General features: G+C 41.2%; 1 protein-coding gene across 1 annotated transcript in view; it reads right to left on the reverse strand.

The window, feature by feature from the left end:
* Positions 1 to 2,939: 2,939 nt before the first annotated feature.
* Positions 2,940 to 21,434, reverse strand: part of LOC117822649 (exostosin-1a-like) — a 46,399-nt gene continuing 27,904 nt past the window's right edge. Inside the window, exons 2-11 of the mRNA XM_034697497.1 lie at positions 16,661 to 16,754; positions 12,945 to 13,052; positions 12,449 to 12,568; positions 10,172 to 10,304; positions 9,474 to 9,592; positions 8,464 to 8,559; positions 7,297 to 7,386; positions 6,965 to 7,125; positions 6,680 to 6,851; positions 2,940 to 5,524 (exon numbers count right to left, since the gene is read on the reverse strand). Coding sequence (XP_034553388.1) covers positions 5,339 to 5,524; positions 6,680 to 6,851; positions 6,965 to 7,125; positions 7,297 to 7,386; positions 8,464 to 8,559; positions 9,474 to 9,592; positions 10,172 to 10,304; positions 12,449 to 12,568; positions 12,945 to 13,052; positions 16,661 to 16,754 — 1,279 coding nt within the window. The 3' untranslated portion in view covers positions 2,940 to 5,338. The remainder of the gene's footprint in view (positions 5,525 to 6,679; positions 6,852 to 6,964; positions 7,126 to 7,296; positions 7,387 to 8,463; positions 8,560 to 9,473; positions 9,593 to 10,171; positions 10,305 to 12,448; positions 12,569 to 12,944; positions 13,053 to 16,660; positions 16,755 to 21,434) is intronic.

Below are 21,434 nucleotides of genomic sequence, written 5' to 3' on the forward strand. Positions count from 1 at the left end.
ATTTACTAAATGTATTTAAATGTGTGCAAATATGCTCCAAAATCAGATCATCAATCTCATGCATGTTGCATCATCACACCAACAGCTCAATGTGAGATTAATAAATTATTGATCTGTGGAAAATGACTAAACATGGTTTCACAAATGAAAGCTTACAGATGTAATGGAGACAACAATATATTTCAAATGGAGCTCAATTAAAGATCGGATACGTTGAATCTCATATTAATGAAATGATTAAATTAAACAATGTGTCTGATGTCTTGTGCAGCGCACACAGTAATGGGTTTATGACTCATTATAACACAGTGCTGCACAGCCATGTCTGGATGGTTACACAGTTTTGGGCTGCCATCTGTTAAACGAGATAATTTTAACCAGATAGCTGATTGCTCTCCGCTGATATCATGTGACTGCTTTGCATCTAAACAGCATCAGAGGATCCAGCCACTCCTATACTGATGCTGTGCAGCTTCAGATATTCTGCTGACATGCATGATGTGAGTCACAAAGCATGAACATCTGTTCATGTCGACATACCTAAACAGAAGTATATGATTATCTGCACGGCTGTATTAAAGAAAACATCTTGTGCTTTGGATTTGCTGAGCATTGTGACGTGTGCACATGGAAACACTATGGAGACATGTGCATGGGCAGATAGTGGGTGAGAGGTCGGGCAAGACACCAGCTGAAGAAAATATCCCCTCTGTATGTTAAGTTGATTGTTGCAAATAGTGCCATGATGCACCTGATGGATTACATTTCTAGTGTGTCGCCATAGGGAGCCCTTCTGCTCTAAATGAATGATTCAGTTTCTCAATGATGTGCTGTGTGATGTTCAGGAGTAAAGGCTGTCTTATTCATCCAAAATTAATTTTAGATATTAAGATTGTTTCAGTTTTATTAAGTCAAAGGTTTAATTGACAGATGGTTACAGCAAAGTGACTCCAGAAACAGTTCTTTTATTTATTATGATTACTCTAATTATTATTATTTCTCTGTTTGTATTACTTAGACTAAATTATATGTTGTTTGGTGGCAATGAGTTCCCATGCTGTGTGTTGTATGTCAGATTAGTTCTGTATCAGTAAAGTAATTCATGTATTCATGTCTCTTGTCCTGTTATGGTATGTTGGCATGTCTCTTTATGTTAGGACTTTATAGGTAAACATCTTGTCCTTTACATATACTCTCACTTTATTTCATCACTTCCTCTGTCCATACATTTAGCAATAAAGTTTTAACAAAACATGTCTATTCTTCATCAGAGAAAAACATATCTTGGGGGCATTGTGGTCTTAGTTATAAGACACCCAAGACATGACCTCCAACAGACAGATTTCACAATACAACATAACTACTCACATACCAAAGCTGTAAGACAAAATCTAAAGAAATAAGGGATCCAAATTCATTTTCTTTGTAAGCTTTCACACAAAACAAGTTCCAGTATCTGATTTCACATTGGGAATTTGTGAAGGTAATTTCGTCCAATTTGGCCTGAAGTCACTGTCTTTAATCAAAGTGAAGATAAGAGCCTTCACTCCCTGCACGCTGAGCTCCATCTCCATCGCAGATACATATCTCATCAGCTGGATTAAGATACGTTGAACTGATTAGCATACCATAAATCTCACAAACAGGCTTTTGGAGTTAGAAAGGCCCCCCAGTGCAGCAAAGTTTCATTCTTTAGTGGATTGAAAACTGCTCTCTCAACATCTGGATCCAAGAGGTTTTTGTTCTTGTTTATGGATGTGGTCTGTGCCTAAGTGTCCATATGGTTTTCCTCCGAGTCCCAAACTAGATCATTTATCCCATGCAGGCATGGATCCAGCTTTTACATACCCCAACATCTTTTTGCTGTGAGTTTTGCCTGGTTTTGGGGGCAGCCATCTCTCCTGTAGCTGTTGCTCCAGCTGAGTTGGCAGGTCTCATGCTCCATGGGATCATCCTGGATAGATGCTGTTATTTATGCAGCGTGTCTAAACCAATCATGCTGACACAGATTTATGTAAACACAGCAGTTTCTTGGCATCCGATGAGGTTTGCACACACACACACAAGGAGGAAGCTAAAGGTATTATTTAGTTTGGCTCTCCCTTAGTGGGCTCCGTGCAAAAACACGCAAAATGTGTTTGGGAAGCCGGGCAGCGGGTTGCCAGCGGGTCATAGAGGAAGAAGGCTGACAAGGTGAAATAAGGAAAAAGAACTACTGTATATGCATCTTTCATAGCACACTGTAGGATTTAACCTTTTGTTTGTATATATTGTACTGAAAATTGTATTTAATATTTTATTTGGAAGGAAAAAGAAAACAGTAAAACATGCAATGTAGGTAAAGAAATATAAAATACATAGTATTTAAGTAACACAAAACAACAGCAAAATTATATCAAACATTTTATTTCTCTTTTTTTTTGTTTATTTTTATAAAATTCATTTACAAAAATTGTGATTTTTCCTCTATCGCTTCATTTTAAATCTCTATAAAATTAAGTCTGCAATTACGGAACAGAGTGAAGGGAGCAGGCATAGATTTAATCAAGACAAAATGCTGTCTGATAAATATGTCCAATGGGAGAATTACACATGTGTTACATGTATTACTATATTTGAGAAAACCACTAAGATGGACCTCGCAAGTATAGCAATACAAGGCAGTACGTGTTATAGAAAAACAAGGAGTTCCTACATGAGAGAAGGCAGGAATGTCAGTATGAGATGTGTCGAAAGAAGCCTTTGTATCAATCCAGTGTTAAACAATGTCACTGAGGGAACCATGACGCTTCACTAAATATTCATACAGAAAACAAAAAGTCATCCACATTGAAATAACAGGGACCTTTTCTTGCACAAGGGAAAAAAACAATAAGTGTACTTCATCTGAAGGCACATCAATACATCCCCTCCGCCCTTTGAAATGACAACAACCAGAGGAGGAGAGAGAAAGACAGAAAATGCCATCTTTAATATTGCACCAGGGTCATTTCTGAAATGTGTTTCTATTACAACCACATTCGGTCGTCTTGATAGCGTTGTGTTTAGTAATACTAGGATTGTTTATTTGTTGTCAAGCTGATAGCACATTCTCAGAAGTGACAAATACCACACAACACACTTCTCTGCCATGACACTCTCTCTCTCTCTCTCTCTCTCTCTCTCTCTCTCATTCTTCCCCCTTTTCTTTCCCACACATGACTTTCTTATAGACAGGTAACTAATGAACTACACAAATATGGAAATGCATAGCATTCCTCGTATCTGTTGGAAAAACAAAACAAAATCATAAGTATATATGATCCATTGGCACAAGTTGGGGTACAGAGCAGTGACATTTATCACAAAGGTCATTTGTCTTCCACTGAAATGAAGATGGAGCTCCCTGCGGAGGCGTCAGCACAGGTGTGGTTCAGATTTCCTCAGAGATGTTGTTGACTTCACGCACTGAGAAACTTAAGAGTGAAAACGCACAGTGATTTGAAAATCACAAGCGCACATCCTAAATGTATCACATTTCAGATAACCTGATATGACATGTCACGTGTGACTGAAGTGAAAAGTGACCAAAAGGTTCATCTATCCATCTGCAACAAATCTCATCTCATGCTCCACTGACGTTTGGCATCAATACAAGGATTGTGAGTAGATGAGATGCTGATGGAGAAGGAAAAACAAACTAAGATATACTTAAACATTACATTTTCAATGCGGCCCAACACGGCACAAACCAAACACTGTCAATCTCAACCTCGCAGAGATGAATGGCTGTCATAAATCTGGAATTATTAGAGACACAAATTGGCGTTCTGCAAATATACTCTGAAAATTGAAAGGCATCTCATTTCACGCATTTATGTTGAAGAATGAACACAAATGACAATAATTACTTATTAGAGCATATCTCGCGTTTGGAAGCACATTTTTTTCCCTGTGCTTTTAAAGATGTAATGAAGCTTAATGAGGATTCTTGTCTGGTCATATTTGCTTATAGCAAGTGGGTGGAAAACAGAAGTCCAATAAGTGACGCCATCAAGCCCTGTTTGAAGCTCCTCAATGAAAGCAAGTGTTAGCTCGTGTTAAGTTCTTCTCCCCCTCAGGCTAATGCCAGACGTGTCACCGGACAAGATGAAATCAGGTTCATGGCAGAGAGACAACGACTGAATATAAATATCCCGTGCTAAGAATAAATCATTGATAGTTTTCACAGTTTCAAACAGACCAATGGGTGGTTCGATTGGCAGGTTCAGCCTCTCTTCACAAAGGCAGGTTTTATCATCTATTGTTCCTCAGGCCAGCACAGATTCAAGTACCAATTCTAGCTCATCATAGAAGCCTTAATGAGGAAAACAGAGAGAAAATAAAAGAGGGAATAAATGAATTCTGTCTGTAGTTACAGCTCTTGAGTATAGATTTTCCCACAGAGTACATGAAGTAAAATCAAGCTAGTTGTGTAAGACTGTCATGGTTCTTTTAGGAAAACATTTTCAAAATGGCACATAAAGACAAATTTGCTTGTTGATTGGGTAAAAGAGAAGTTTCATTACGCAGACCTGAAGAATTAACTACACGATCCATATTTCCATTGATCATAAAGAAAATCACAAATCATGAAAAAAATCAAACAAAACAGAAAGCAGCAAGATCAAGGTGCTCTTCCTGCACCGAGTCCCAGATCTCTACGCCGTTAGATAAACTTGAGGCACTGTGAATGTCAGATCAACGATCATGACTCATTTCTGTGGTCCAGAGGGCGTCGTACCTCTCCTCACCCACCCTGCTGATTAAGACAATACAGAGAGCCGTGCTGACCATTCATTCAATGTATAAAAAAAACTGGACACAATCCAAAATAGTGTGATCCTCTTCATAGTCATAATAATCAACAATATTCTGTCAGCAAAAACTTTCTGAAACCTGTGCAGAGTGGACACAGAGAGGGAAAGGAGTCTTCAGACACTGAAGCAGACACCTGGGATTTCTACTCCATGACTTTGACTCGTTCAGTTCAGAGTGGAGCAGACTTTCAGTCATCAGGTGTCCTTCAGTCAGAGGAAGTCTTAGTGTGTAGAGTGGGACCTGTGTGCTCAGCTTTTCTCCACACAAGAGAAAGAGAGGAGAGGAGGAATACAGGACGACACAACAGAGGAGAGCATGACTGTGGCCCCCTCCATGTCTGTTCTTCTCCTCCTCCGCTCTCTCTGTATGAAATCCCATTTGCTTCTCCATCGATCCGTCCCATGCAATCATGGAAAGGCTCTGCGTTTCTTTAAATGTCCGCCCCCCCTTAGTTCAGTCTTTGTTGTGTCCACAGAGCGCGAGGGGGGGCGCTGGAGGGTTATAGCCTCTCGATGTCTCTGTACTTCTTCCGCAGTATGGACACCTGGTCTTTGAAGAGCACTGGGTCCAGCCTCATCTGAGAATGGACCAGCGGCATGGTGCCAAACCAGCTGGCAAACTTGTTCATGCAGGTCTGACGCTGGGCGAAATGGTCCGGGTCGGCCCAGCGAGACGCCCGGGAGCTCTGGAGGAAGAAAGTGGAAGAGATAAACGGGAGTGCAAGGGACAGGAAGACAGACTCAATGAATAATGCATCACAAAATACTCTGACCTTTCAGAGCCTGCTGCAATTATTCATGAGATTTTTATTGAAGGCCATATTCCAAGAAAACTAATTTTTTGTTCAAATTTACAAACTGGGTATGTTATAACAGCAGACACTGTTAGAGTATGTGTGTGAAGGTCATCAGCTGCTACAACAATCAAGAAAAACACACGTCTCTGTCGATTTCATACGAAGCGTCATTGTAAAAGATCAACAATGACGTGAGCCGTGACTGTTCAAAGTTTTAAAGAGAAGCTAACAAAATGTTACATCAAGTGTTTACTCATTACACAATGATACACTGTGCTTGTCTTCTGCATCATTAAGGTGTTTCACTTTACACTCTAATTGAAAGAGTTTAGATTAGAATGAATGACAAAAGTTTCCATTACAATGCATTGACTCTGCTTCACACCTGAGTGTCATTTTTCCACAAATGAAGAAAAATGGCATCAAAATCTGTCTTCTTCTTCTACTTCAGTTTTCAGTGTGCAGAAATAATCACACAGATGAAAACAAAAAAATAGTGCAGCCTTAAAAAAGAAGAGTCATCAGCTAGGGATGTACATTTCAAGTATTTTCTGTGATCAATCTTTGCAATTGTTAACCATCAATTATCGAATTTTTTTTTTTTTTTTTTAAAAACAGAAACGTTTTCCATGTCAAAAATAATGCCAAATGCATTTTTCCCCTGAATCAAATTTTCCTTCCCAATACAATGGATATAACTGACATGATTGAACAGCTACAGATCATATTGAGGTGTTAAAAATGTTAAACACACTGAATATCAACGTGTGGAGCAGGCTCACGATCTCTCTGGACATACAGTCATAAAAGTGAAGGCTCAGACTTCAACAGGAGAACTGAACAGAAACATATTTCAGATTCACAGTGTCTTTTCTGTCTACTCGTTCTTACTGAGGAAAATAAGCATGTGAACGTGGTCAGGTGCCAGCCGAGTAAGTTCTTAACAATCAATTACTCCATACTCGATTAATTGTGAACATCCCTATCATCAACACAAATCAGACAAAGTTCCTGTTCTGCCTTCTTGACTCATTTCTGCCTCACCTGTCCCATCATGGTCTCCTTGTACTGTTTCTTCTGGGTGACCTTAATGGGGGGTAGTTTGGAGACTGAAGACACCAGAAAATTCATCAGAATGTCCTCGCAGTTCGACATCTGGTCAACCATGGTCTTCAGACTGGCGGGAAGGTAGGTGGTGTACAAGTAGTGGTAGTATCTACGAGAAGAAGATGTGTCAGTTTTTGAGTTCACAGAATCCAAAATATGAATCTTCAGGAGTTAAAAACAGTAAAGAAAGTAAGGAGCAGTAGAATGCAGTCATGTAAGTACTTGTGATAGATGGCAGCCCCGGTCAACACCATGGAGTAGTCATTGGTCCATTTGGAGGTGTAACCCCACCGCTCCTTGTTGCTGTCCCAGAAATGGCTGCGGGCTGGATAGCCAACGATGCGGTCTGGGAAACTCTGCCAAACCGTGAAGGCAAAGTCCACCTAGAGAGAGATCGGAGGGGGAGGAAGAGGACATGAGGCCAGTACAAAAAGAACAAATCATTCTAGCTCTAAATCACTCCATTAAAAAGACACATGGGATATATATTAGACAATTAAGAATAAGAACATCTGCAGCAGGTAGTCTTAATTAGAAGTAGATGGTGTTCTCACCTCTGTGGTGGAGAGTACCGTGTCCTCATCCAGACTGAGGACAGCATCAGTAGGGATGGTGTCATAGGGCAGAAAACGGCTGCTTATTACCTGATGTGAGGTACAAAAACGAAAACACAAAAAAAGAAAAAGTGAGCGGTTGCTGACAGAGAGTTAAGAGTTTCACGTGCAGCTAAAAATACTAGGAACAGGACCCATATGTGCACAAGCAAAGTACACCTGCCTGACGAGTAGCGCTACACGTCCCTGGATGTCTGTGTGCTTTAGAGTTGTTCAATTTCAGTGTGTTAGCCACAGAGTCGGCCAAACATGCCAGTTGACATTACACAGATGACAGCAGAAATACAGCCTTCTACTGATGAAATAAAACCAGATAGACATCTACAAGCAGCAGGGCCGCTCCACTCCCTGATGAACCCTGCAGACGCTGCTTTCTGGCAAGGAAACCGAAACTCCCTGAACGAAATGCCAATTATTTTTAGACGTATACTGTGAGGCTTTCTAACCATGACAGCAGCATCTTGTTAGCCAGGCTCATCCCTAACATATGAAATAAATCGGCAATTAGAAAAAGTCTCATGTTGCTTTGAAAAGTCATGTGCAGTATCACAGTACTGATTAATAAAAACTTCTCTTATAGCTGGCAGCAGTGACCCAAGATGCTTTCATTTAACCATGAGAGCAGACACTCCTCTGTTAAGTTTAATAGACAGTTTGTACACTATTTACATTGATGCCATTGTGAAAGTATAATACTTTTTGAGGTAGCCAAAGAAAGAACAATTTATGTTGTTATAACACATTAACTACTTGATAGATTACTGTGGGGCATAACATAATACCTAGAGCTCCTGTACTTCTCTAAGCTAAAGTGGAAGCTGAAGCATTTTATGTCTGGGCTTTTACTTGGTCTCATGATCTGTGGTTTCAAAAACTCAGTATCTGATGAGACCAATTTGGGTAAAAAAAAGAGGAAAGTGAAGTAGAAAAAAGCTTGAAACAGCTTCAGTACCATTCATTTTTATCACATTAACCATTTGGTTTGAAAGAAAACTTTAGAACACCCGCCTTATTACACTTTCCAAATCCCAAGTTTGAATGTACTGAAGACCTGCAGTGCTAAATGCAAATTGGTGGCAGTGACTTTGCTTAATGAGAGATGTGTACCTTGCTCTCTCCTTCTATAACAATGACAGGGACTGAGGTGGCAGGCCAGCGGTGTTTGGCAGGAAGAGGCTTGTCACAGTTCCACAGAACGATCACCTGCACAAAGGCAAAACAGGTAAAGCATCGTCATCATTTTGTTCATGACATGTTCATCTTCATTTGAACATGTACGGTGCTTCTTTAAATGCAATGAGAAATATGTTTGAAGGGGAGAACTTTAATGTTTCACAATCCTGGCAGACTTTAGTTACTCATGCATGACCCAAAAAACACTCTCACCAACACTTTTCAAAAACTAAGGAACATTATGTTACAGCAAGACGCTCTATCACTGTGAGTGTTGTGCTGAGATTTTCTTGTCTCACATTTTGGTGACTGCAAAACAGCAGAATCATTTCTACTCTGCAGAAATATGTTTTAAAAACCAGATTAACTTATTGTATAAAAACCACTTCTCCACTTCAAGTACAGAGACCGTTTGGTTAAAAGGCTTTCTACCCAACCCTCTACTGTCACCACTAATATCCTTAATATGAATATGAAGTTATGATTTAAAGTTATTATGCTTGGCAGCAGAATAGATTTACTTTTGATTGTTCAGCAGGTAATTCATTCCTGTATTTCCATAAGCATGCATCACTATTATTATAGTATCTGTAGAAATAGTTTCAAAGCACATCAGCTGTGGAAGGATTGGAAATCATAGGACAGCCTCCCTTCATCCCTCATATAAAAGAAGATGCATTTCAAAAGCAGTTTTAAGTCAACACTGGACTTTAGTGAAGTGACAAATCTAAAAATAAGTCTGACATTAAGACTTGGAGCCGTTTTCCTGTTCTGCCCACGTTCTGCTAACGATTCACTGTGTTTTATAAAACACTAATCTTATACATCAGCTCATGTTATTTCAGTTCAATGGAACGCCTACTCACATCCTAGCAGCACAATTAATCTAACTGATCATAACAGTGAGAGGTGAAGAATGCAGAGTGTGGTGTGTTTTAAATTACCTGAGCACAGAGCTGGGATTTGGCCACAGCTACAAGCAGCTTCATGACGGGCTGTGACTGGGAGACCAGCGGGGTCACCACATGAATGATCGCTGTAAACTTGGAGTACGGTTTAATACCTGAGAACAGCAAGGACACAACAAAGTTAAGAACAGACACAAACATGAGAATGACCTGATTCTTACTCAGCTGTGTCACCACCATAATCAGCTGTATATGCATCATTTCATGAGGCTTTACTTCAACTCTATCACAACTTCTAAACATGCACACAACAGGGCTTTGATATAGGTAAAACACAGTTGACAAGTTTGTGCTTGTTAACTTCAAGCTGTGTTTACTCAGCATACAGGGACGGTACAGAGAAGGTCTAATAAGGCTTGTGGAGGAGAAAGGTGCCAATTAACCAAATCCCAATGTCAGCAGCTAGCCTCATGTCAGGCCAATTAATCAAGCAAAAACACAGCGCAGCAACATGGCAGGTCTAATTGGTGAGCTTCTCTGTGACATATGATGAATTAACAAAGACAGACTGCAGAACTTGTGGCAATGTCACTGACTCGCATGCTAGTTTATGAGACTTTAACAGCTGCCACACGCCAGATGTTTCAGAGCCGTGTGATGAGAATCAAACCTCAGGGTGCGCCATTAATGCTATTTGTAGCAAACAGCAGAATATGCATGAAAAAGGAACTGACCCAGCTTAGCGTAGTAGAAAGGAAAGTCCCCCAGGTGTGTAGAGTACTGAGGCAGGGTGAAGAGGCCTCCAGGCAGGCTGTTCCACATCAGGTTACTCCTGGAGGTGTGCCGCAGCACCCGGTCCTGGATGATCTGTATCAAAAGGGGAGTGGAGGACATACATATTCATGTCTGTCAAGAGGAAGTTGATAGGAAATTAGCTTAAAGCCATGATCCTTCATGTCATTACACCTCAAATCAAACATTCATCTAATAAGCTGCTTGGAAACTCTCAAATTAACTCCTGAAGCATCCAGTCAATTCAATGAGGAATAAAAAAGAAAAAAAAATATTTGCTCATGTTTATGTCACATCATGACAACACATTTCTGTGATTCTGCTTCACTTCAGTTTTCTTTTGGTTCTTTGCTGGTTTGAGTATATATTCTTTGCACTTAACACACCATTCAAACAAGTTCATAGCACAACTTACACATCCTTGATATTTTGCATAAAACATACAAAACGTAACTACTGAACAAGCTAGTGACATTCGTTAGCCACTGAATTTAGAAGCCTACTCCTAAAGAGAACAAATCAAGTAGTATGAATGTATGCAAACGCTAACTGGGAAAGAAACAGATAAAAAGGTACAGTGTCAAGATATCTGGCAGAAGTGAATGCTTACATAACTAATATGAAATGAATGCTGATCAAAAACACATTTCCTCCTCCACTGAGGTCATTCTGATGTTCGTTCTTCCCCTTTTTTCTGACTCCACACGAAGGGAACTGCTGTGCAAGTTGTATAAACTGAAATCAAAACTCATACTTTGGTAATGGTTGCTTCTCTTTGGATCTAGTTAAACCACATTGGAGTAAATGAGAAGAAATGTCACTAGTTAAATTTGAATAGTATGACTAACACTCAAGAATGCAGGCTTGCATTAGGAAGAATCACCCTTGATCCTTTGCCTGTGAAACAGCTTTGAAAGAATCGATTTGCTCCTTCAGCTTAAAAATTCCTCCTGAAATGTCTGCACATGCTAAACTACAATACCCAAAGCATTTTAGGTTTAAGAGAACATTTACAACAACATAACTTCAGTACAATTGTCAATATAAAGTGGGCTGGCAGCAGCAGTTCCCTGAAACTAACCCGAGGTCTGTTGATTTAGCCCAATATTACAAAGTGTGAGCATGCTTAACAGCACCAACTGCTTCCCACTCCTCCACAGCTCTGAGAAGACTGCACTGTGAGAGGACACCTTCATTAAATATTAAGCATTCTCTGGAGCTGTGAGGTAGCTACAGGGCAAAATAAAGCCTTTTTACTTCTTGTAAGATATTGCTGTAATAAACAGATACTTGAGTTGAAACTTCACCTTGTTTACAGCACAATATCTGGAGACCCTTGCTAACGCTCGCCCTCTAATAGATTCAATTTAAAGCCAAAACACTGCCCTCCCTATAGTCTTGTACTATGGTATGTGTTGGAAGGGTTGAGACACAGAGAGTGTAAACAGATCGAAGATCAGCTTCTTGGGACTGCAACTTCAGCCTGCTGACATACAAGTCCCAGCTCTGCCTTCCAGCACTCTTCCTGCCTCTTGGGACAAAGCCTCAGTAACACTATCTGAGGTCTGACTGCTGTCAGCAATAAGGCTGGAGTGTAACACAACTGAAAACCAGCTTCACTGCTGATGATTACTCCTGTACTTTTTTGCTGTTGACTGAGCTGTATTGTTTTCAAACTGAAAAATGAGCTGGAGGACCAATTATAATACTTCAGGGTCAAGTGCTGATATCAGGATATGCTCAATTTGGAGACACAAACTCATGACAGGCAATGCAGTGAAAAATCCTGACTCCCTTACAGCTTTACTCATCCTGTCTGTTGTCCTGCGCCTTTATCCTTTTCTTTCTCTCTCATCTTTTCTTGTTTGTAATTCCAGCCTGAGAGCAGTGTGATAGCCTGCTACTCTGCAGGAAGAAAGCAGACAAATGGTATCTGACAGGAACAAACTACTGACATGATTGATGGCCAAGCCACTGCAAAAAACTGCCACTGAAACATGACAGCAGTGTTTAACAGTATACATCATCCCTCTTGGTTTTCAACCTCGTCTGGAGCAGTTTCATTGTGGGTACTTTGTTTGCAGCTGTAAGCCTGACAACGTCAATAAATGGGATGAAGAACTGAGACACTTCAAAAGAAAGAAACAAAAAGAATGTATAAAAAGAATTGCACTATATTTGTGAGGAATAGAATTATTAAAACATGAACATATGTGTACCTCGAGTGTAGTCAGCACTATCTTCTCCACAGAGTTAAAGTAGGCCTCCCACAGGAGCTGGGTCTGTTGTCTCAGCGACAAGATCTTATCCTGGTGGATGGAGCGCACTGTTGATGGGATCTGTGATAGAGAGGAACACATGTAGCATGTTAAGATACAGAAACCGACTCTTGATTTTGACAGCTTTAGAGAACAGTGGTCTTGATGCAGAGAACAGAGCTCAGGTAAGAAAGACAGAAAATATAAGACATCAGACGCAAAGCTCTGGTGCAAAGTTGATTCCATGAGGCAAACGCACACTTTTATTACTCCACGCTGTGTTAACACATGTTGAATATGATCAGACCTGATGGAAACTGGGGTCAACAATGCTGTCATCCTCAAACAAACGAAAGATTAATTGGCAATGTGACAGCAGCATACATTGAGCTTGTCTTGTTTGTGATGACAAAACTCCTGAGAAACTCCAACCTTAAGATCTGTGTTCAGTCTGTACCTGTAATAGCAGCCTTTCATCCCCGATTACAGCTGCTGTATTCCAGTCCATGATCTCTGAGAAGGGAAGCTCCCAGCCGTTACTTAGCATCACTGGCACACACGCCGCCTGTGGGAGTAATACACACACAAACAGAATACAGAGTTGGTTGAGGAGAGGAATGTTTCTAGTTTGTGTAGCTACAAGCAATACAATAAAACAGACAGGAGAGGAGAGAAAACTGGAAAATAATACAACATGGCTTATGCTCCGCAAACCAATGCAATCACTGCACATGGTCCATTTCACCGGCAATCCCATCAGGCAATTCAACCAATGGGAGCAACTCGTCTTCAAACACATTTGCATTAACTACAGGAACATTGTGGTACCTTGATGACTGACTCTCAGAGAGAATAGGCAGGGCAGCTTCATAAAAGGATCATTATGTTCAGTGGAAAGGAGACACATTTCAAAACATACTTGAACATTAAAGACACAAAAGACTTGTGGGGGGGGCATTTTTCCTTTATTAGACAGGACAGCTGAGGAGAGACAGGACATGTAGGGAGTAGAGAGAGGGGCCGGGCAGCAAAGAGTCATGGGCTGGGAGTTGAACCAGCACCTGTGGCGACAAGGACTATAGTCTCTGTATACAGAGCGCATGCAAACCCATGTTTGTGTGCGCACTTGTGTGTCCCCATGATTTAATTCACCCACATGTGTATGCAAACTTCTGTGTATAACTGTGCTGCAAGTTCAAGTCTCTGTGTGTGAGTGTTTTCAGCCTCCTGCCCACAGTGACCGCTCCTTTAATCTGTTAAGCATGGTACCATTCACTGATTGGCCTTGGTCACCACACGTGCACACACACACACACACACACACACGTCCAGGCACAAACCTCCCGCATCAGAGTGCTGCGGCGCCCGTCTAATCTCCTTGGTGTCATTAGCAGAGGCAGCAATCTGCTGAAACGCTTCCATGTTTTCTCTACCTATCTGCTCTGAGCAATCAACTAGAGACTCCTGGAGCTCAATCCTCTCCCAGCTCATCACATTATACTCACACACATGCGTATGAGCACACACACACAAGCACACACAAGCACACACAAGCACACACAAGCACACACACACACACACACACACACACACACACACACACACACACACACACACACACACACACACACACACACACACACACACACACACAAACACAAACACAAACACAAACACAGGACAGGCTTTCATCAATAAGACTCCCTACTGTGCAATGCCTGCATTTTGCAAACATGCACGTGTAGCAGAAAATCTCAATGTGACTCAAGCCTTCTGCTTGTCAGGGCACCTGCATTGCACAACTTGATCCCGCAGGTCTGCACTTTACGTCACCTGCCAGATCAGTCAACCCCTCCTCATGTGACTTTGCTGCCCTGGACTTGTACACAGCCTCCTATCTGACCTGTTAGCATGATCGCTTGAGGGTTTTTACTATTACTGCTTGCCTGCCTGGCCTTTAACTTCCACACATCCTCAAGTACCTATCTGCCCTCCTCAACTCCTCAACTCCTGTGCTCCTGTGCGAGTCAGCAGGAGGAGAGACTCACTAATACCTCCAGGCAGTGGTCCAAACCTTTACTCCAGCTAACCTCTGCTACACTCCATTTCAACCAGAGCTGCACTGATTTCTCCTCCAGTGAGGACCTGGTCATGAGTCCACAGTCTCACCTCGGCTCAGTCCTGACTCCCTGGTGGTGCAATTATCTTCCCATTCCTTCACATAAACAGCCACTGCCTAACTTCTACTGTAAACTTTAAAGTCCAGGCTCAAAATATACCTCTCCTCTGCCTGTTTCTGTACTGGTTTTCCCAAGACAAGAGCTTACATGTCTCAAAACAAAAACAACTCACAAAGAGGGAAAAAACAAACTTTGGTTGCTTTGGATTATTTGACAACGTCAATACTGACTTTTTCTGCCTTTTGTTTATTTATTTATTTTACCTTTATTTTACCAGGTAAAAAATGTTTGAGAACCAGTTCTCATTTACAAACATGACCTTTGCACTTACTGGAGACAGCTTAATATCTCAAACCAAATTTTGCAGGAAAATATTGATAAAAAATAATTGGACAGTTTGCAACTCATGTAAATCCTCTAGTGAAAGAGAAAAGCGTGCAAAGGCAACAAGATGTTGAACATTTGATTGTTTGATGAAAAATATCTGCTCATTTTAAAGTTGATGGGATCAACATGTTTCAACAAAGTTTGGACAGGGGCATGTTTACCACTGTGTTGCATCACCTCTTCTTTAGCAACACTGCAAATGTTTGGGAACTGAGGGGACCAGTTTCTGGAAAGTAAAAATGTGTCCCATTATTGCCTTTAACAGGATTTCAGCTGCTCAAAAGTTTGGGGTCTCCACTGTTATAGTTTTTGTTTCAGGATGTGCCAAATGTTTTCAATGGGGGAGGATTTGGGACTGCAGGAAGACAAGTTTTGCACCCCAGCTCTTCATGTTCGCCATGTGGTTGTAATAATTGCAGAGTGTGGTTTGCCATTGTTTTGCTGAAATCTGTAAGGTCCTCCTTGAAAAAGGCATTGTCTGGATGGCAGCATATTGTTCAGTATTAACAGTGCCCTCCCTGATTTGTAAGCTACCCATGCCAAGGGTACCTATGTATCCTCATACCATCAGGGGTGCTGGCTTTTGAACTATGCACTGATAACAAGCCAGGCGGTCCATCTCCTCTTTGGAGCAGTGGGCGCAGTGTCCATGATTTCAAAAACAAATGTTAAATAATGATTTGTCAGACCACAGGACAGTTTTGCACTTTGCCTCAGTCCATTTGAAATGGGATAACTATTTTTAAAAAGGGTGTTTATGGGTGTTTATTCACTGTGTAGTCAAAGGGAAGGAGGGTGGGAAGGTTTTTCAAAACAGAACTACCCTGAGTGAACTTGCTCAGTAAAATAATGTCCTTCATCATTGTGTCTTTACGTCTTGTGCTGTCAAAAAGATGTTGAAACATCTGTGTACATTTAAAGAAACTCGGCAGATTGTTTATTTGAGACAATGAATGCGTTGGGCTCACTGCAGACAGAAAATAAGAACATTCATGTCAGAATGTAGCAGAATAAAAAAGTGTACTGTTACAGCAGTGGATGACTGGAGGTGGTGGGTGAAGACAGACGGTCAAAGAGAGAACTGAAGACAAAAATCATGTGAGAAAGATGACAGGCACTGAGTCAGACACAGCTGTATCAACACTGTCTGCACCATCACACAATGACTGGCAGTGAGTGAGAGGGCTACTGGGAGTGACACACTTAATCACTTTTTCCATTCACAACCACTCATTAATGCCCTCATTATTAGGTCAACATAACTCAGGGCTGACTCACATAAGATCTCTTTAAACAGCTCCACTGTTTGGACATTTTGTTCAGCTGATAAATGAAACCGCAAAAAAATGCCTTATTACCAGGAACTAACATACTAATGGAATTGAATCAAAAGACCGATTGATACTTCAGAAGCAGTATTACGTGCAGTGTTGCACTTCCTACAATTTGTTCACTTTTAGTTCATACTAAGTTACTATGAAAAGTGGAAACATTTGATGCCTAACAAAATACCAGAGTCACCATTTTGCTCCCACAGTGACTGACTCAGATTCATTAACAGCTTAGTCTGGTGTTAATGAGCAACATCTGTTTGTGATTCACTGACCTGTAAAGCCTCTAAGAAGCGAAAGGAGCCCAGCCGTCGTCCTCGGGGTACTAGGCAGAATGTGGAGTTGTAGAGCATCTCTCTGTAGTCGTACCTGCAGGATAACAGAAAACAGAAAATCCTTAAGTAACACTCTTATCTGATGAAAGAATCCCTTCTCTCTGTGACACATATTCAGAAGGTACGTTGTTCCTGCAGTTTTGTTTTTAAAACCTTCTGCTACAGTGACATCTCATTAAAAACCCTGACCTCAGGAACACAGTGGCCACAAGGATCCGGTTTCCTGACACAGACTCATTGTAGCAGAGACCACAGAGCAGATAAGCCGTCTCTTTTTGACAATGAAATACCTGGAAAGTACACGTTCTTTTGAGGATAACCCCTGCTTTGATCTCGACTCTCTTCTTTCCCTGTCTCCCCGCCCATCTATAAACCCTTTGCCCTCTCACCTGCACATCTCAACATCCCTGGCTTCTTCCTCATTCCCTCCATCCAATCTAAACCTCAGTCAGCACTTGCTCGGATTAAGGAGCTGCTTGGCATTCCTTCAGTGTAGATTTTAGACGTGTACTGGAGAGAGTGCAAGAAAGGGTGCGTAGACTGGGTTTCATTAGATAGCACTGAATGTGTGCAGTTAGACGTCTATTATTCATACACAAATATTCAATATGAAATTTGTGTATGTATTAAAAACAAAATATGCTCATATTTTCATACGAATGCAAAAAAGTAAACAGGTGAGTTGCAAACAGTGTCTGACATGGAGCGACTTTTCTTCCCTCTCCTTCACTCTTAACGTCTACACAGGTTACTCCTGTATTCTGTTTATTTTCCTGACTGTCAGTATGAGCTCTGCAGAGTTTTTTCTCTCCGAGTTCAGCAGTAAAGTGTCAGTGCTCCGATGAAGACTCAACGATTCAACTGACTTTATTTTTCATACGTCAACGCACAGTCGAAACAAACATCAGCCTTGTGTCAAGTTCATGTGTTGAAGTGCAAAACAATAACCACTGTACCTCACATTCATGATACTGTGAAATGGCTGCAATTGAGTGTGATGTAGAATATCAGCTGCTATGGTGAATGAACTAAATCTAAATAATCTGATGGAAGATTACTTAAACAATTTGCATCCCCTACAGTGAACGAGAGGAGATTAACGGCCACAAAAAGCATCAAAGCTGGGGCTGACCTTGATGCCGTCTATAGTCATGCACTAGAATGTCCACAGACATCCATTATTGACAACAGTTGATATTAGTACGCTGTAGTAAATAATGTTACAAGCTGGGTCGCATCACAGATGTTCCTCTGGGCTCTGTATCCATTATCAAGCTGCACTCTGCTTCATGGTCTGACTCCATCATAGATACTGTATGATGGGCTATCATTAAGCATGGCAAACAAATAATCCAGCCCAGGGCTCATAATAACTGACCATTTCACAGGCCAATAAAAAAACAAAGTATAGGTTCATAACCGGGCCTGGCTCAGTGGAAATCCATCCATCACATTTCCTGTCAGTGCAAACTCAGAGCAGACCAGATGTTCCTCTCCCTGCATACCTCCATTCTTCTCTGCTCTTCCAGATGGCTGCCTGTGGGGACAAGCAGACTCAAAGTATGCTGCTGCATGTCAGCGGTGACGCTGAGGATGAATGTTCAAAAGTACTTTCTTCATAAACCAGCTCCTGTCACGATGTGCCCTTTCACTGTATTCTATGAATATGTTCCAGTGTACATGCATAAAAGGAGATTGACAGATTGGTGGCATTGGACAAAAATAAGGTGCTGCGATAGTCCCACTCTGCATCTCACAGCAGTGCTCACAATCAGCTCCACACAGCATGAGGTAAAATCCTGTCGGGGGCTTTATGTTCACTGCACCACACACATACAGACGGCTGCTTGTGAACGGAGCAGGTTTATGGTCACTGATTGGTCATCACTGTTTCAAAAATAATGGAGTTTAATCTTTATGCCCCCGCTTTACCACAACACATGTTTTAGTGAAGCAAAAAATACTAAGAAGACAATGACGTCAAATACAACAACAAAATGGGGATACACAATGGATGGGGGTAATGTATAGAGAGTGCATTGTATCCCAAACAGGGTGAGCAAGACCCTGACATGAAGCAGAGGAGTCCTGCGTCATGTTGTCAATCAATTTAGAATAGAATCTGAAACTCAAACTTTCGCCACAGTGTCAACAGGAAGAGGTGAAATGTGCTGGACTCTTACGGCCATATTCCACAAGATCTGTGACCGGTCCTTCTCCAATAAGTCACGGCACTGGATCTGATAGGTTTCTATTCTAGTCACTCTGTTAACTCCCATTGGATCCGCTACTCAAGATACTCAAGACTTCTATTTTTGCCGGATGCCGGAGCACGACGCATCAATCTTAACAGAGCAGATGAATCGGGACAGGAAGTCAGGCACCAAAACAAAATGAAAACATCCGGTTAATTTTCAGAATAAAACACTCTGTGTTATCATTAGATCGTTTTTAACTTAACGATGACAACAAAATGTCATTTTGAGCAGAGGCAGGCCTGGAGTCATCAGGTCAGATGTTTTCAGAGGCTGATAAAGACAACATGGATGAGGAGAGGAGGAGAGGAGGAGAATCCTTGATTCAGTGATTGCCATAGGAAAACCTCGGTCACATGACTCCAGCTATCCGGCGGTCCTGCTCCGTGCTGTGTTCCCAAAAAACAACCGATAAGTGTTGACGGACGAGAGATCACAGAGTCGGACAGCAGCGGATCGGAGACGGACTGGACATGGATCTGAGGGAAGTCCCGTGTTAGACTTCTATGTTGAGAAATGATACACCGTTATTAACGGTACGGTATAATACCTGACAACTGCCTTACAGACTCTCACACATAACCACAGCATATCAGAAAGATATGTCATGGAAGATATCACGGACATCTTACCACTGCATAAAAATGTTGGTGTTACATAAATATGAAACTGACAGTAGTGAATAGTTAGAGCCCACATGAAAACCAATGTCTCCAAGCTTCAGCAGGAGATACTTCATGAGGTTTATATAATCAATAGATTTCTCCTAAAGCAACAGCTCAATAAGAGCAACCTCACTGCTGACACTTCCTGACCATTCTCCTTCTCTTGGGTGGAAGTTTTTCTGTATGACCACGCAGTATGTGTTCAAGGATGAGTAAGGGAAGGAGACAAGTGAAAGGAACTAAGAAATCTCTTTGTTTTAGAAAACTAATGTCTGTAAGATTTTCAAGTAGAGTTCAAAACGAAAGTAATCTTCATGTACTTTTTTTTTACTGGAAACTGGACGTTAATCAGTGGATAAAATTCAGGAGGGAAAAAAGTGAGGCCCAAAACTGATATAATATAAAGTAACTGCTCAGAGAGACCATTATAAAAGCTCTATAGCAAAGGATAAGCAAGAGAAACTTGACCTTTTGCCATATCAATACTTTAGTACAAAGGTCAAGAGCTGGAAGGAAGGTGCACTGTGGGTCAAAAAGGACAGATGCAAAATTTAATATTGTAATATGTCACGACCATAGACTGTATAAAAATGGACGTAGTATCCATGACCTCACCCATCTGTTCCTGAGCACTGTTTTGAAGCCAGTCGGCGGCGGGCGCCATATTGGTAATGCTGAACTCCTGTCAGTCAGGTCAGTCATGTCCTTAAATGGGCAAAAACTCGTAATTTTAATATCTTCTGAACTGACGCGTTAGAAAAATATTCACCCTCTGTACAGTGTGTGCCGATAGGGAAATGAGCTACGTAGACTCAAGCCGTTTTTTGAACCAGGCTGTAACCATGTTTATTTCTGCTGTAAAGATCGTCTTCTTTGAATTGGTGTGTATGTGGTTTCATGTGTTTCTGCAGCCAGCCTCAAGCAGATTCTCGTGAACTGCAGTTTATAACACTTCTGCATGGGCTTCATATTTAGGAACCGGAGGTTGCCTCTTGGTCACAACATATGAAACTTTAAGTCTTTCTCTGTAACCAATCAGAGGGTGATCCAGCACCTCATTTATGGGTGTGGTTTCTTCTTTATGTCTTCCAACTATCCTCTTATCCTTTGGCATTATTTCAAAGTGTAATAATGTAGCGTCATCTCCTCCACACAACAACTCAGATCAATAATGGAGCAGTGAATCCCCTGCTCGGATGAATGTCACTATTTTCCAACAGTAAGTCTCTCGTCATAATAAAGACCCAGCCGTGAAACGGTACATCATCATCCTTTAATTCTGGTAGCAATGGACTGTCATCTTTAAACCTCTTCACGTATGGGTATAATTAACTCATTTATTATAAGTGTGGGAGAGGAACACAGTGTGATGTACAGAAAGACAAAAGAAAAACAGGAAGTGAGCTGAGTCAAAGAAAAAGATCAACCAGTCTCCTAGCAACAAGAATGGTTGGTGTTAAAAAAGAAATGCGTGGCTCACTCTGTCAAAGTGCCTGAGGAGGCTCAGAAGAAGAGCCAGAGTGTTTGTCTTCAATAATCTGCGTGAGAGACCACACACATCCACAACACAACGGCTCACAGAGAGGACTGAATCAAAGGACACATGGCTTAAGAGGCTCTGTGACAACTTCAAGTTCTCCTGTGGGCCCGTCTAAACGGTCTCCTCTGATTCAACAACGTTCAGACTTTAATTTGAAGGAAATCTATTCACTCTGAGTCTCTGACTTGGCATCATTTGCAACAACAAGGATATTTTTGCACTGGCATGCAATATGAATAAAGATAACACCAGAA

This window comes from Notolabrus celidotus, chromosome 12 (assembly GCF_009762535.1).
Source record: "Notolabrus celidotus isolate fNotCel1 chromosome 12, fNotCel1.pri, whole genome shotgun sequence".
NCBI classification, from domain to species: domain Eukaryota; kingdom Metazoa; phylum Chordata; class Actinopteri; order Labriformes; family Labridae; genus Notolabrus; species Notolabrus celidotus.